This window comes from Urtica dioica, chromosome 3 (assembly GCF_054948205.1).
Source record: "Urtica dioica subsp. dioica isolate 48M chromosome 3, U.dioica_male_clone48M_v1_H2, whole genome shotgun sequence".
Classification (NCBI taxonomy): domain Eukaryota; kingdom Viridiplantae; phylum Streptophyta; class Magnoliopsida; order Rosales; family Urticaceae; genus Urtica; species Urtica dioica.
The window spans coordinates 48,634,793-48,647,963 of NC_142758.1; the positions used below are offsets into that span (position 1 = coordinate 48,634,793).

Below are 13,171 nucleotides of genomic sequence, written 5' to 3' on the forward strand. Positions count from 1 at the left end.
TTCCATAAACAAGATTATCTTTGTTATTATCCTCTGTTCTCTTTTCATTTTTTTCAAACTTCATTACATGGAATTTGAAAGCAAGTATAGGCAAAGAGAAAATAAGCTATGTAACTTGTTCCATAAACAAACTCTAAAAATATTTTATATCCTCTTTTTTTTTTTTTTTTTTTTTTTTGTCAAACTTCAATACGTTGACTTTGAAAGCAACAGATAGGCAAAGAGAGAAGAAGATATATAACGTGTATACCATAAACAAGCTCACAATATTTGTTATTTCCTTCTGTCTCTCTTTCTTTCTTTTTTTTGTTTTGTTTTGTTTTTGGGTGAGAACCAGAATAGAAAGATATGGAACGAGTGTTGTTACTTCCAATAGCTTTAATGATTTTGGCTGAGACCTCTGAAGTGGGTACGATGATCTTAAGCAAAGCAGCTTTGTCCGATGGAATGAGTAGTCTCGTCTTCATTTTTTACTCCAACGCTCTCGCTTCCCTCCTACTTTTTCCTTTCACTTTCCTCTTCCTCAGGTCATTACCTTTTTAATTATATATATTTTTTTTTAATGCCATTGAAACTGAAACTTGGGCTATTGGACGGAATGGAAGTTTTATTCCGACCAAACCTGAATTTCGGAGTGACCGGAACAAAATGTCACAATTCCAAATACCACCCGAGTTTTGGCCAAATTATTTAAACTTGAAATATATGAGGAGTACCGAAATTTTTGGTTCCGTGAATAGTGTAGAACAAAATTTCCGATTTTGTGAACAGTGCTAGAACGAATGGAATTTTCGGTGTTTTTGCACTCCAATACCCGAGTCTAATATTTTCCTTTACTTATACCTTTTTTTTTTTGTTATTGTCATCATATGTCTTCGCAGGTCATCACAACGTTCGACACTTACTTTCTTGGTCCTTGGTGGCTTCTTCTCGCTTGGCGTTCTTGGGTAATTTTAAGCTCTATTCTCACTTTTGAAGTATATTTTTGTTAATATAATGTAGTAATTAAAAAAAATGCTAATTAATTAAACAACTAAATAATCCAACTAAAATTATAATGTAAAAACTTCTTCTCCCTTGACGTTCTTGGGTAATTTTAAGCTCTATTCCCACTTTTGAAATATATTTTTGTTAATATAATGTAGTAATTAAAAAATGCTAATTAATTAAAGGAAAAATTGTACAAAATAGCGATTTAAAACTTATTGATTAACAAAATACTCAAAGTTTCAACTTTTCAGCAAAGTAGCCAAATTTACGTTTTCAAAATATTTGTTTAAAGCCAAGATTAAATTTTTTGAAGATTATTATAAACAATTTAGCACTTAAAAAAAAAAAATTGAAACCAGATTACTACATATTTTGGATATTTCACTAAATTAAGACAAACCTTAACTATTTTGCAAATTCATAACTTTAAATTGATTATTTAGCTACATCACCCTTAATTAAATAACTAAATAATCCAACGAAAATTATAATGAAAAAATGTGATTATTTGTTATTTAATGCCTAGAAGAATATTTGAGCACGGGTATCTTTCAAAAAGATTGTAAAATTATTAGTTTTGATAAGTTTAAGTTCAAAACCTGATTTACACTCAAGGTCCTATTGAATATGATAGAGATGATGACAAAGCTACTTGATTTTAAGATAGGAATTCCAAATATACTAGATACATATATCGAAATTTCAAAAGTGCCTATATTGTTTTAAATTTGGACAACTTTACCCTTGATCGTTTTCTTGGCCTTGAAACCATCGACCAACTCTACTGAGTTTTGAAAATACGGCTGCAATAAGCAAAATATGAGGCGACAACGAGATGCGAAATAAATGGATTGGATTAGACGAAGGAAAGACAACGAATTTTAGGCATCAAATAAAATGATATGGAGATTCACAACAAGAGTAATAGAGTAAAAGTACAATGAAAAATTGGCTTTCTTAGAATAACGTAATTAGGATAGTGCTTCTGGTCGTAAACTATGCGCATATAGAGAACCCCGACATTTCAAGAGTTCGGGTAATCCTTTGATTGTAATTGCAAACAATTTATTTAATTCCATGGTTATTAGGTTTGTTTTTGAAATGCTTTGTTTGTGTATTGTATTGCTTGCAGTGTTGTGGTTCAGTTTTTGGGTTATGCGGGGCTTTATTATAGCTCTCCAATTCTTTGCTCAGCGATGCTCAATCTCATCCCGGCTTTGACCTTCATTCTTGCCATTACTCTAAGGTTTTTGCTTATCTTTTCCCACTTACACAACATAACTTGATTACTCTTGGAATGCTATGAGATTTTCGAATAAGTTATATAGGTTTGTGATAACTTATTTTGAGGTTGATTTTCCTAGGATGGAGAGATATGATTGGAGAAGCACAATTAGCCTCCTCAAGACCATCGGAACTATCACTTCGCTCCTCGGGGCATTCGTTGTGATTTTCTACGACGGTCCAACGCTTCTGAACATGGCCTTGTCTTCTCATCATCCGAGACTCCTCTCCGAGCACTCTAATTGGCTCTTGGGAGGCTTGTTTCTCTCCCTTGTTTCCTTAATTTCTTCGTTTTTGCTTATTTTACAGGTGAGAATGTGTCAAATGAAAAGGTGTTATAGCTAACTAGTTAATCAAAATTACTAGATTTGCAAAATAGTTAAAGTTTGTCTAAAATTAGAGGAAAAATAGCTAAATTGTGCAAGTATCGGGTTTTTTTTTTTTTAATTTCCCTTTGAATAATTTCTTTAAAAGTGATGAATTTCTTATATATAAACTGTCAAAAAAATGTAATGACGTGACAAACAAATTTGACAACATAAGTTTGGATATTGTTCCAAGAGTTTGACAATTAAGTTTTTAGCATATGAGTACAAAATCGACAGAGAATTTGTTAATGGTTAAATACAGCATAATTATAAGTCGTGTTATATAAATACGAGAGATGGTAAGAAGAAATGCATTAAACATTTAAGATTTGGACTTTATATATTAGGAGAACGACGAGTCTCTTGAAATACCCATGGCTCTATAAAATACAAACCAGTTATAGAATTTCAATGAGTAATTAAGACATTATTAAAAAGAAAAGATATCAACCATACCATTGCTCGTGTTTGTCTCCAACTTAGTTTTTTTTTTTTTTTTTGGAGTTTTTTTTAAGCATTTGCTTTGTTAAGGTATAAATTCTCACAACCTCTCCTCATATCATCTCTCATATCTATTCAACTTCTAACTATTATTGTTAAAATTTCACTTATATCCAACATCCTAATGGAATTGACTCTGGTTTTTGTAATCCATTCAATTGTTGATTCAGGCATTAATCCTCAAGAGATTTCCGACGGAGCTGGTCATGGCATTTTTCTACACCTTCTTCGTCGCAATTCTTTCGGCGATGGCGTGCTTGGTCATGGAAAGAGACATCGGTGCTTGGAGCTTGAAGTCCAAGACACGCTTTTGGTCTGTCATGTACTCGGTAATTTGTCAAATTATATTCGGCCAATTTTTATTTATTATTTTTTGTTGAAAGAGTAGCTCGAGGCTTTCTATTAGATATCGGGTAAAATACTCAAAAGTACAAATATCATACATCTTCTACCAATGAAAGATGAGACCTCAATTTTGGACTAAGTATTAATTTTGATAACTTGAGAGCTCTTTGATTATTGAGCAAGGATAGACTAATAGTACTAGTTATTCTCTGTATTTAACTGACTCTAAGATATCATTATAGTCACTGAACCCTTTTTTTTATTTTTTTATTTTGTCAACCTATACAGGGAGGTTTTGGCTCTATATTCCAATTTTGGGTAACTTCATGGTGCTTGAATAGAACCGGGCCTGTATTTGTGACGATGTTCAAACCTGTCCAGATTATTATTTCAACTGTCTCCGGCGTCATCTTCTTCGGCGACACTTTATATCTCGGAAGGTTAAATTTATGTCGTTTAGTATTTTTTTTGTTTGATATTATGGTACAGTGGCGGAGCCAGAATTCGAACTCAGGGAAGGCAAAAAAAAAAAATAATAATAATAAATAAAAATTCAAAAAAAAAATAGGGGTGTGTAAGAATTTTATTTTCAGGTGCGCAAAAATAAGAAAAATCCATATAATTTTAGACTATGATAGGCTGTTTGATGTGAAACATATGATTTGGTACGATAAATTGGTACAGATTACTTGGAGCTGTGATAATTATCGCGGGGTTTTATTCCGTGCTCTGGGCAAAAGCCAAAGAGGTGAAGATTGTCGATGAGAGCTTAGAGTCGAGTACTCACTGCGATCCTCTCCTCCAAAACCAGATTAATGAAGAGCACAAAGACATTTCTCCGTAAAAGCCAAATGGTTAATCAAAGCTTTGCTCTTGATTTAAAAAAAATTAGGTATAAGCATGTAGGCATAAAATGTGCTTATATTGGCAGTCTTGTTAGTATCTTATGAGATTTTTTCTTTATATAGAAAGTCTTGTTCTCATTTAACGTCAAATGAAACCATGGTCGCTACCAAAATGTTCGATGTAGAAGTTTAAGGAGTACTTATAATTTGTGTTTAAATATACAATGTATTATATTGTTGTATTATATATGTATATATATATATATATATATATATATATATATATATATATATATATAAAAATCCATGCATGATGTAAATAATGATATATATATATATATGTATATATATATATAAAACCATTATATTCAATATTATCGAGAATGTTTACAATGCAAATCTTTCATTTTTCGGATAATTATTTGGTCCAATGATTTTATTTTCTTAGAAGCTTTTTGTGAAGGGAAAATAACACATTTATACCCTGTGTTTTAGTGAAATGCCGAGTTTAACCCTCGGTTTTCAAAAATGTCGAGTTCATACCCTCTGTTTAACTAAAATGACGAAATTATACCCTGAAATGAATAACAGCGTCACAAATCTTCATTTCATTGATATTAACTCTTATATAAGAAAAACCGAATCAAATTTAAATCAGTACCCTAACTTCCAAATTCTCAATTTTGAAATAAAAATAGCCTTAAATTGAAATTAAATAATAAAACTCATACTTTCTAAGAAATGACTTCATTCTGTTTTCGAATTGTAACTCTAAATCTTGGATTCTCTGTTCGAATATGCGATTTTGATGACTATCAACTATCGATGTTTACCCCTTTGCCTCTTTTTGTGTTCTTCACGATTAAGAGACTGTTGTTTATTTTTTAGTTTTTAAATAAATTACATATATGGCGCGAATGAATAAAGATAATTGGTGTTTATGTATAAATATTATAGTCAACGTCAATGAAAAGTCAATAAAAAAATATTCGTGACACTGTTGTCTATTTCAGGGTATAATTTCATCATTTTAGTAAAACAGAGAGTATAATTTCGTCATTTTAGTTAAACAGAGGGTATGAACTCGACATTTTTGAAAACCGAGGGTTAAACTCGACATTTCACTAAAACACATGGTATAAATGTGTTATTTTCCCTTTTGTGAATGACTGAGCATATAACTGGTTTATATTTTGGAATGAGCAAATTAGCAACGTAACCATTTTGAAACATGGTTTTTGGAACCTAGTCCACGTTTGGTAAATTTTGCAATCTAGTCATTTACTGAAATTTACGACTATAAAATACCTAATTTACCGTGTGGTACCTAGGATAGCCTAGTGGTAATTCCACACCACCTCATGTGTGGAGGTCGTGGGTTCATTCCCTACTGCAGCAAAGCTGCCTTCAAAAAAAAAAATACCTAATTTACCGTTATGTTTATACTTAAGTGAACAAAACAGTAGCTCAGGTTTGACCGAATTATAGTGTATACAGCAATTTGATTTCAGATATTTAAATTCATAAGAGGATATTCAGTAATGTAATTAAAAGGGAAATGAAATATTAATTGATTGAATAAGTCAACTACATTTATTGGTATTGGGTAATGTATAAAAAAAGGAAAGTAAATATAAATTGAAGGAAAGTAAAACAAGATAATGAATACACGTCATGACTCATGACCCGTTCAAAGTTCGGAAATAAATTAGGAATACTTAGTGTAATTGATTATTTCAGTGTTGTTAATTTATGTAAATTTATATTGCTTGCATTAACAAATCATCTTGTATTCTTAGTCTTATTATCAATGGTTAATTTCTGTAAATGTAGATTGAAGTGCTTATTATATCAGCCACATAGGAAATGTAATCCTTTCCACTAGATGTGGCTATAAAATAGGAAAGTCAACTTATCAGGGTAAATAACGTTAATTAATATAAATAAACGCATAATAAGATAATTACCGAATATATAATAATCGGAAACAAATAAACGCACAAAACGTGGGCTACAGTTTTGCTAAACCAAATTAAATCCAAGGTTAATATAGTCACTACCATCTTACATAAATATGACACGTCATCAGTTTTGACTATAGTTGAAATTTTGACGAAACGTTGGCTAGATTACAATTACAATGTTTGAAGTGGCTTAGATCGACTAATTTTTCTTTTGGAATTAATGCTATTAAGAAATGGATTGACCATTTTCTTTACTCTGTCCTAATGATCATAATAAACCATACAACAATTGAATTTGTATGTTATCTTTATAGATCACATAATCAAGTTGTATTAGCAGTAGGAGTTGATATATGAGAAGTTTGTTATTCTATGACAACTTGACCATCATCTGTTAATAATAATGACATAAATTTAAAACGTTAGGTCTTTCTCAAAATTAGGTCAAGTCTTTTTTTTTAATATATATTTATTTTTAATTAAAAAAATCGGTTAAATAACCGATATCCAGATTTTCCCAAAATCAAATCCGATATCCGGTCCAGTTTTGTAAACCGGATCGGTTACCCGAATCCGAATTTCGGTTAGCTGACGTGGATCCAAATTTCGGTTTCGGTTCGGTTTGGATATCGGTTTTATCTGATTTTTTGTTCGGTTTTGTACAGCCCTATTGAAGAGATGACATTGAAAAAGTGCTAAAAAGAGCAGAAAACAAAAGTACAAAAAAAAAATGTTTTACAAATAAACAAATCAAATAGACGTTGAATTATGTGGCACCCAGCATAACGTAGTTGGTAATTCCACACTACCTCTAAAATGTAAGTCGTTGATTCAACTCTCCCTAGCACACCAAAGCTGTCTTCAAAAAAATAAAAATAAATAAACGTTATATTATGACCAAATCAAATAGACGTTAATCATTTATCACATAAACATTAAAATGATTAGCTAAGAATCGAGGGAACTGATGAGAATCATTATCGAAATTTTATGCTGACAAGTTTAGGGCAATTTTTAAAAAATAAGTTATTACAGGTTCCAAATGTTATGCGCATTGAAATTGATGATTTTAGATCATTTGATGTATGTATGTTTTAAAAACTAAAAAAATCAGTGGTTCCTTATTCACGTGATATCGAATTTATTTCATTGTTAATTTTACGCACGCAAATGTTGATTTTATCCTTAATTTTAACAATTTTCAACTTATACATACATATTTACTTTATACAATTAACAGTTTGAGAAAACAACGCACATATAATATGTGTTTAAATAAAATGTCGAGTTTAATATTTTATTTTAAAGTTTGTACCATCTGTTTTATTAAAATGATGAAATTATATCTGAACTTCATTTTACCCGTATTCGTTCGCGTCTTATGGCCTATATGTAATTTATTGTAAATAAAAAAAAAAAACCTTTTAAATTTGAAATACAGCGAAGAATACAAACAGAGAAAATGATAAAAATTGACATTCGAAAATCATCAAAATCATTTGTACGAGTGTGAAATCCATAAATCAAAGTCGCAGTTTGAGAGGTATTAGTTTTATTAGTTTATTTTGATTTAGTTCGATTTCAAAATTGGGGATTGGGAATTTTTTTATTTAATAAATTATATATGAGGCTATAATGTACGAATGAAAAATGAGATTTACATATAAATATCATAGTCTAACATTAATGAAAAATCAATCAAAATTTTACTTAAATACATGGTATATATGCGTTATTTTCCCTATCTTTTTTTAGTTGCAATTTTGTGAAAACATTTAGTAGAGCTAAATAATAATAATAGAAAATATGGGACATAAGTAAAATATTCTAATAAAGATAGGACAAATGTTTAGTTATGAAAAGATTAAGGATGGGTGTGCAAAATATATAAACTGAAAAGCCATCAAATATGAAGTCAACACGACAATTATTGAAGACTCATTAATTAAAAAATAATAATAATAATCATGGCCGCAAAACAAATCAAAAATCAAACTCCTCAAGCCTTGGGCGCTTCGGTTCGGACATCACAAACACAACACAAAAGCTCATTTCTTTTCTCGGTGAGAAGAGAAAGAGATATGGAAGGAGTTTCATTACTTGCAATAATCGGAATGGTTTTGTCAGAGAGCGCTCAAGTGGGTTTGATGATCGCAAGCAAAGAAGCCTTGTCCGATGGAATGACCAATCTCGTCTTCATGTTCTACTCCAACGCTATCGCTTCTCTAATCCTTCTTCCTTCTTCGCTCCTCTTTCACAGGCCAGTTTTTTTTTTTTTTAAAGCCATGGAAATTGTAAAGTCTTCAACTTTATACTTACCCAGAACCAAATATATTGGAAATTGAGGGAGTTCAGTTTGTTTTGGCAGGTCTTCACAGCGTCCAAAACTCACATTTCCTGTCCTTTGTGGGTTCTTCTTGCTTGGCCTAATCGGGTGAGTTTTGATTCTCATTTGTGAATTAATTTTGATACATGGGTGTTTCTTGAAGTTCAAGTCTTTGTTTTTGGGTATCGTGGACTCAATCTAAAAAATACATGAGTAATATACTGGGCCTAATTCTGCAGGAAGCTTTTAGAACTACCCAATGTGTTACACGAAGAAAGTTTTTTTTTTTTTTTTTTTAACTTTTTAAAGTTGTGTGTTTGTTTTTGTATCTTCTTGTTCGTAGTTGCGGGGTTCAGTTTTTGGGCTATACCGGGATTTACTATAGCTCTCCCACTCTTTGCACAGCGATGCTCAACCTTATCCCAACTTTTACCTTCGTTCTCGCTGTTGCTCTAAGGTCTTGCTTCTTTCTCACACGCACTTACATCGCGACTGGATTTCGTTACAATTACACTACTACACTTGGATTACGCTCGATGCTTTATGTTGAATTTCGCTTTTTTGTTGGCAAAGCTGCTCTAGCTTATTTATTTTTGCCTCTCGGATTCAATTGGAGTAAGTCTACTTTGGTATGAATGCTGTTACATTTTCCTTAGATTCCGAGCTTTTACCAACGAGCGCTCGTTGTTCCGTGGAATCGAACTCGGTTAGTGGCCACTATAAAGTACATCGATGACAAGAATTACCAAGCTTAACTCCAATAGAGCTCGGTTCAATTTACGTTTTACGCGATTTTCCCGAGTTTGACAAGCCTACATGATGAATCGCACAAGACGAAAAAGTTCTAACGATTGCACTTCTATTGAATATGACACGTCATCTCAGGATGGAAGTTTTTCATTGGAGAAGCTCGATCAGCCTCGCTAAAAGCATTGGGACTGTCGTTTCGCTTCTCGGGGCGTTCCTCGTGACTTTCTACGACGGTCCTGCGCTTCTGAGGACGTTCTCGTCTTATCCGAAGCTTTTCTCCGAACACTCTAATTGGGTCTTCGGAGGCTTGCTTCTTGTTGTCGTGGCCGTTCTGTCTTCATTCTGGCTTATTATACAGGTAATCTCTGCATAAAAATAAAATAAAAAAATTAGCTGAGCAAAAAATTGACAAGTAATTTTCTTCGTTTCTGTCGTGTACTGTTTCAGGCATCGATTCTCAAGAGATACCCGGAAGAGCTGGTCATGGTATTTTTCTACTTCTTTTTCGTCTGTATTCTCTCGGCGATTGTGTGCTTGGTTGTGGAAAGAGACCTCAGTGCTTGGAGCTTGAAATCCAAAACACGGCTCTGGTGTGTCCTCTACTCGGTAATAACAGCTTCTTTTTTTTTTTTTTTTTTTTAAAACTAATTGTCCGTCAAAGTAAAAACTCTGTTTTTTTTTTTTTAAAACCTTCGCAGGGAGCTTTTGGCTCTGCATTCCAAATCGGGATAAATACATGGTGTATGAACAAAGCCGGGCCGGTTTTTGTGACGATGTTCAAGCCTCTCGGGATCGTGATTTCAGTTTTCGTCGGCGTTGTCTTCTCCGGTGACACTTTCTATCTCGGAAGGTCAGATTTCAACCGTCAAGTTTTCCATATTCGTACTATCTCTTGGTTCATCTGTTTCGTATAGACTCAATTTTGCACGAAAGTCATCGTTCGGTACGATAAACTTGATGCGCAGATTCCTTGGGGCTGCGATAATTATTGTGGGGTTCTATTCCGTGCTTTGGGCTAAATCCAAAGAGGCCAAGATCGGTAAGGGAAACGAAATGATAGAGAGCTTAGAGTCAACTACACAACATGTTCCTCTCCTTCGAAATCGCAGCGAAGAGCAGAGAAGTGTTTCTCGATAGATCAGCATGATATCTTCTTTCCGAAACGAAATCACCGGTACTCGAGCTTTTCTCTCGATAAAAGGACGTATACAAATGTAGGCATCGAGATATTCTTGTACGTTCAAATACGTTTACATAGGCCCGGTTTTAGTCCCAAAACACACTTATTCGATTCTGTTGTAGAAGGGTTTTTATCCTTGTCCTATTCATATATTTTTTTTGTGTGCGCAAATAAAATCCGATTCATTAATCAACGCTTAGGATAAGTCAGTACACTCAGACATTTGTTTTGCTTAAAAATCAGTTCCATTTTATAAACTTAGATTCCGACCTATATAATACGCAATTAACTGTTTGTTTTCCTTATGTTAGCAGGGTCATAAATACATGGTAGGCATTATCAACGATATAAGCATATGAGTATTTATAGTTGAATTTTCATATCTCCATGAACTGTACGTAGAGCTACTGCTATGCACAATTTTTCTTAAGTGAGCTAAAAAAATAAATAAATAAAGAAAATAAAAAGAAAATAGACAGAAAACAGGATCAAGGGCACTCGATCACTCGATGGATTCTTTTTAATTTTCTTGCTTTCAGTTGGTAATGTGGTTTCATTTCAAAAGCAATTCATATTTTCGACGTGCGCTTCGTAATATGATCCTCAATACGGTGGTTTGTTGAGCTCACTCATCTTAGGCTGGTTTATTATTATTATTATTATGGTGCACATGTCAAGTTAGTATTTTGTTATTTTTCTACTTTATTATTATACAAGCGAAATACTTGTGCGTTGCTGCGGTTTGATTGATGTATTTTTATAATCTTCTATAAGGTAATTTTGTACGGACAATAAAAAAAAAATGGCATGCATATAAATTCAAAAATTACAAAGGGTATTTTCGTCATTATAATGTAGAATGAATAGTGATTTTGTACTTTACTTTATATAATAATAATAATAATAATAATAATAATAATAATAATAATAATAATAATAATAATAATATTCTATACAAATTTAATCAGTAAATGGATGTGGTCGAGATAGCTATAAATAGGTTAAAAATATGTAAAAAGTCTCATTGTATAAATTTCCGGATATCTGGTTGATGTCAGCAATCCAGATATTTCTTGATAATCATGTCATGATAAGTTTACTGAGTTGACATAAGCAATTCGAATTGTCTAAATATCAGCAACATTTTATGTAATTTATAATCTTCTATAAGGTAATTATGTACGGACAATAAAGAATGACATAAATATAAATTTAAAAATTACAAAGAGTATTTTCGTCATTAAACAGTAGAAAGAATAGTAAATTGTTTCTAGATGAATCGTAAACTATATCTCCCTTTTACATATATATAATAATATTTTGAATTGTTTTATATCATAAAATTCGAGATTTGAGTTATTTTTTCTGAATTTTGGTTGAACAAAATATCTTTCATGCGCGACGAAGCAACTTCGTTAACCAACTGCAGCGATGCGATGAAGTATTAACTCACACACCTAATTTCATAGCATATTACGCATATTTCATAGTATTAACTCAGAAACCTAATTTCATAGCAAATTATACATTTTTCATAGTATTAACTCACAAACCTAATTTCACAGCTTTTTTCCCTTACTTTTATTCTAGCAATAATCTTCCCGCACTGTATGCTCATAGCATACGTATTATGAGCAGAATATATATTACCCAGCCAAAAACACATTCTAAATTGAAATTAACGCGTAAGTTATTTAACTATATATTAGAATAACTTAATTGAGTAACTATTTGCTGGTGCAAAAATAATTAAGTAAGCAATCAAACAAGCGAAAAAAAATAATGGATACAGAGATTTGATAACTCTGTTCGGTGTTAAAGCACTTACTCAGGATAACTAATATGTCCGATGTTGGAAATCAATACAGTATAAAATCAGAGATACAAGGACTCTGGTTTGCAGACTCCCTCGCAAATAGCCATCTGCTCCAATCTCCGATGAACTGCAACCTAAGCTCTCCTTAGAAGGCCGAGCAAAAAAACCGTAAAAACCGTTAACCGGACTGAAGCGGTGATTTTTAGACCGTCAGTCCGGTTTAAAACGGTTTTTTTTTCATCCGGTCTGGTCCGGTCCGATCTACTCGTTACAAACGGTCCGGTCCGGTTTAAAAAAAAAAACGGTTAAACCGGACTGGACCGGTTTATTTATAAAAAAAAAAAAAAAGAATTAATGTCCAACTATCCAAATTAGGCATTTGTGGATGTATTTATCTCCCGTACATGATTATATGTTTTTTGTTTTGATAGAAAATTAATAGCTTTTTTTTTTAATTATGTAAAACGGTTCAAAACGATCCAAACGGTCTAGAACAGTCCGGTCTAAACGGTTCAAAATGGTTTAAACCGGACCGGACCGTTCAAAACGGTTCAGTCCAGTCCGGTTTTTACAGTTTTTTGGTCCGGTCCGGTTTGAATTTTTTTGGACCGTTTTGAGCGGTCCGGTCTGATTTTTTGGTCGGTTTTGGACCGGATCGGACCGTTCACAGCCCTACTCCTTAGATCTGAGACTCTCTCACACTTCCACATGACTCTTCCTCCTGAAGATCGCACGACCCTCTCTCGAAGATCTTCTCAATGTATCAACGGAAACACACACACACACACACACACACACACTC

At 32.6% G+C, this 13,171-nt stretch overlaps 2 protein-coding genes across 5 annotated transcripts; both read left to right on the top strand.

The window, feature by feature from the left end:
* Nucleotides 1-315: 315 nt before the first annotated feature.
* Nucleotides 316-4,591, top strand: LOC149403387 (WAT1-related protein At3g28050-like). 2 transcript variants are annotated; one of them, XR_016296160.1, is made up of 7 exons: nt 316-527; nt 882-947; nt 2,123-2,236; nt 2,355-2,583; nt 3,314-3,456; nt 3,777-3,928; nt 4,173-4,309. XR_016296160.1 is itself a non-coding variant. In XM_089609871.1 (7 exons), exons 1-7 carry the CDS (start codon nt 349-351, stop codon nt 4,330-4,332), a joined length of 1,059 nt encoding a protein of 352 aa, XP_089465997.1. In that variant the 5' UTR covers nt 316-348; the 3' UTR covers nt 4,333-4,591. The 2 variants fall into 2 exon arrangements, 1 of the variants encoding a protein (XP_089465997.1); XM_089609871.1 differs by having other exon boundaries at nt 3,314-3,472; nt 4,173-4,591.
* A 3,728-nt stretch (nt 4,592-8,319) lies between these two features.
* Nucleotides 8,320-10,701, top strand: LOC149403388 (WAT1-related protein At5g40230-like). Of its 3 annotated transcripts, none has more exons than XR_016295984.1 (7): nt 8,320-8,557; nt 8,666-8,731; nt 8,967-9,080; nt 9,509-9,731; nt 9,821-9,963; nt 10,072-10,223; nt 10,339-10,701. XR_016295984.1 is itself a non-coding variant. In XM_089608190.1 (7 exons), exons 1-7 carry the CDS (start codon nt 8,379-8,381, stop codon nt 10,508-10,510), a joined length of 1,065 nt encoding a protein of 354 aa, XP_089464316.1. In that variant the 5' UTR covers nt 8,320-8,378; the 3' UTR covers nt 10,511-10,701. The 3 variants fall into 3 exon arrangements, 2 of the variants coding, with proteins under 2 accessions (XP_089464316.1, XP_089464317.1); XM_089608190.1 differs by having other exon boundaries at nt 9,821-9,979; XM_089608191.1 differs by lacking the exon at nt 8,967-9,080 and having other exon boundaries at nt 9,821-9,979.
* The last annotated feature ends 2,470 nt before the right edge of the window (nt 10,702-13,171 follow it).

What these genes read in the sequence shown, in the direction of transcription:
- LOC149403387 (XM_089609871.1), top strand. Translation starts at nt 349, where the DNA reads ATGGAACGAGTGTTGTTACTTCCAATAGCTTTAATGATTTTGGCTGAG. An exon ending in TTCACTTTCCTCTTCCTCAG is followed by an intron (nt 528 to 881) that starts GTCATTACCTTT and finishes ATGTCTTCGCAG; the next exon opens with GTCATCACAACGTTCGACAC. An exon ending in GACACTTTATATCTCGGAAG is followed by an intron (nt 3,929 to 4,172) that starts GTTAAATTTATG and finishes AAATTGGTACAG; the next exon opens with ATTACTTGGAGCTGTGATAA.
- LOC149403388 (XM_089608190.1), top strand. Translation starts at nt 8,379, where the DNA reads ATGGAAGGAGTTTCATTACTTGCAATAATCGGAATGGTTTTGTCAGAG. An exon ending in TCTTCGCTCCTCTTTCACAG is followed by an intron (nt 8,558 to 8,665) that starts GCCAGTTTTTTT and finishes TTGTTTTGGCAG; the next exon opens with GTCTTCACAGCGTCCAAAAC. An exon ending in GACACTTTCTATCTCGGAAG is followed by an intron (nt 10,224 to 10,338) that starts GTCAGATTTCAA and finishes CTTGATGCGCAG; the next exon opens with ATTCCTTGGGGCTGCGATAA.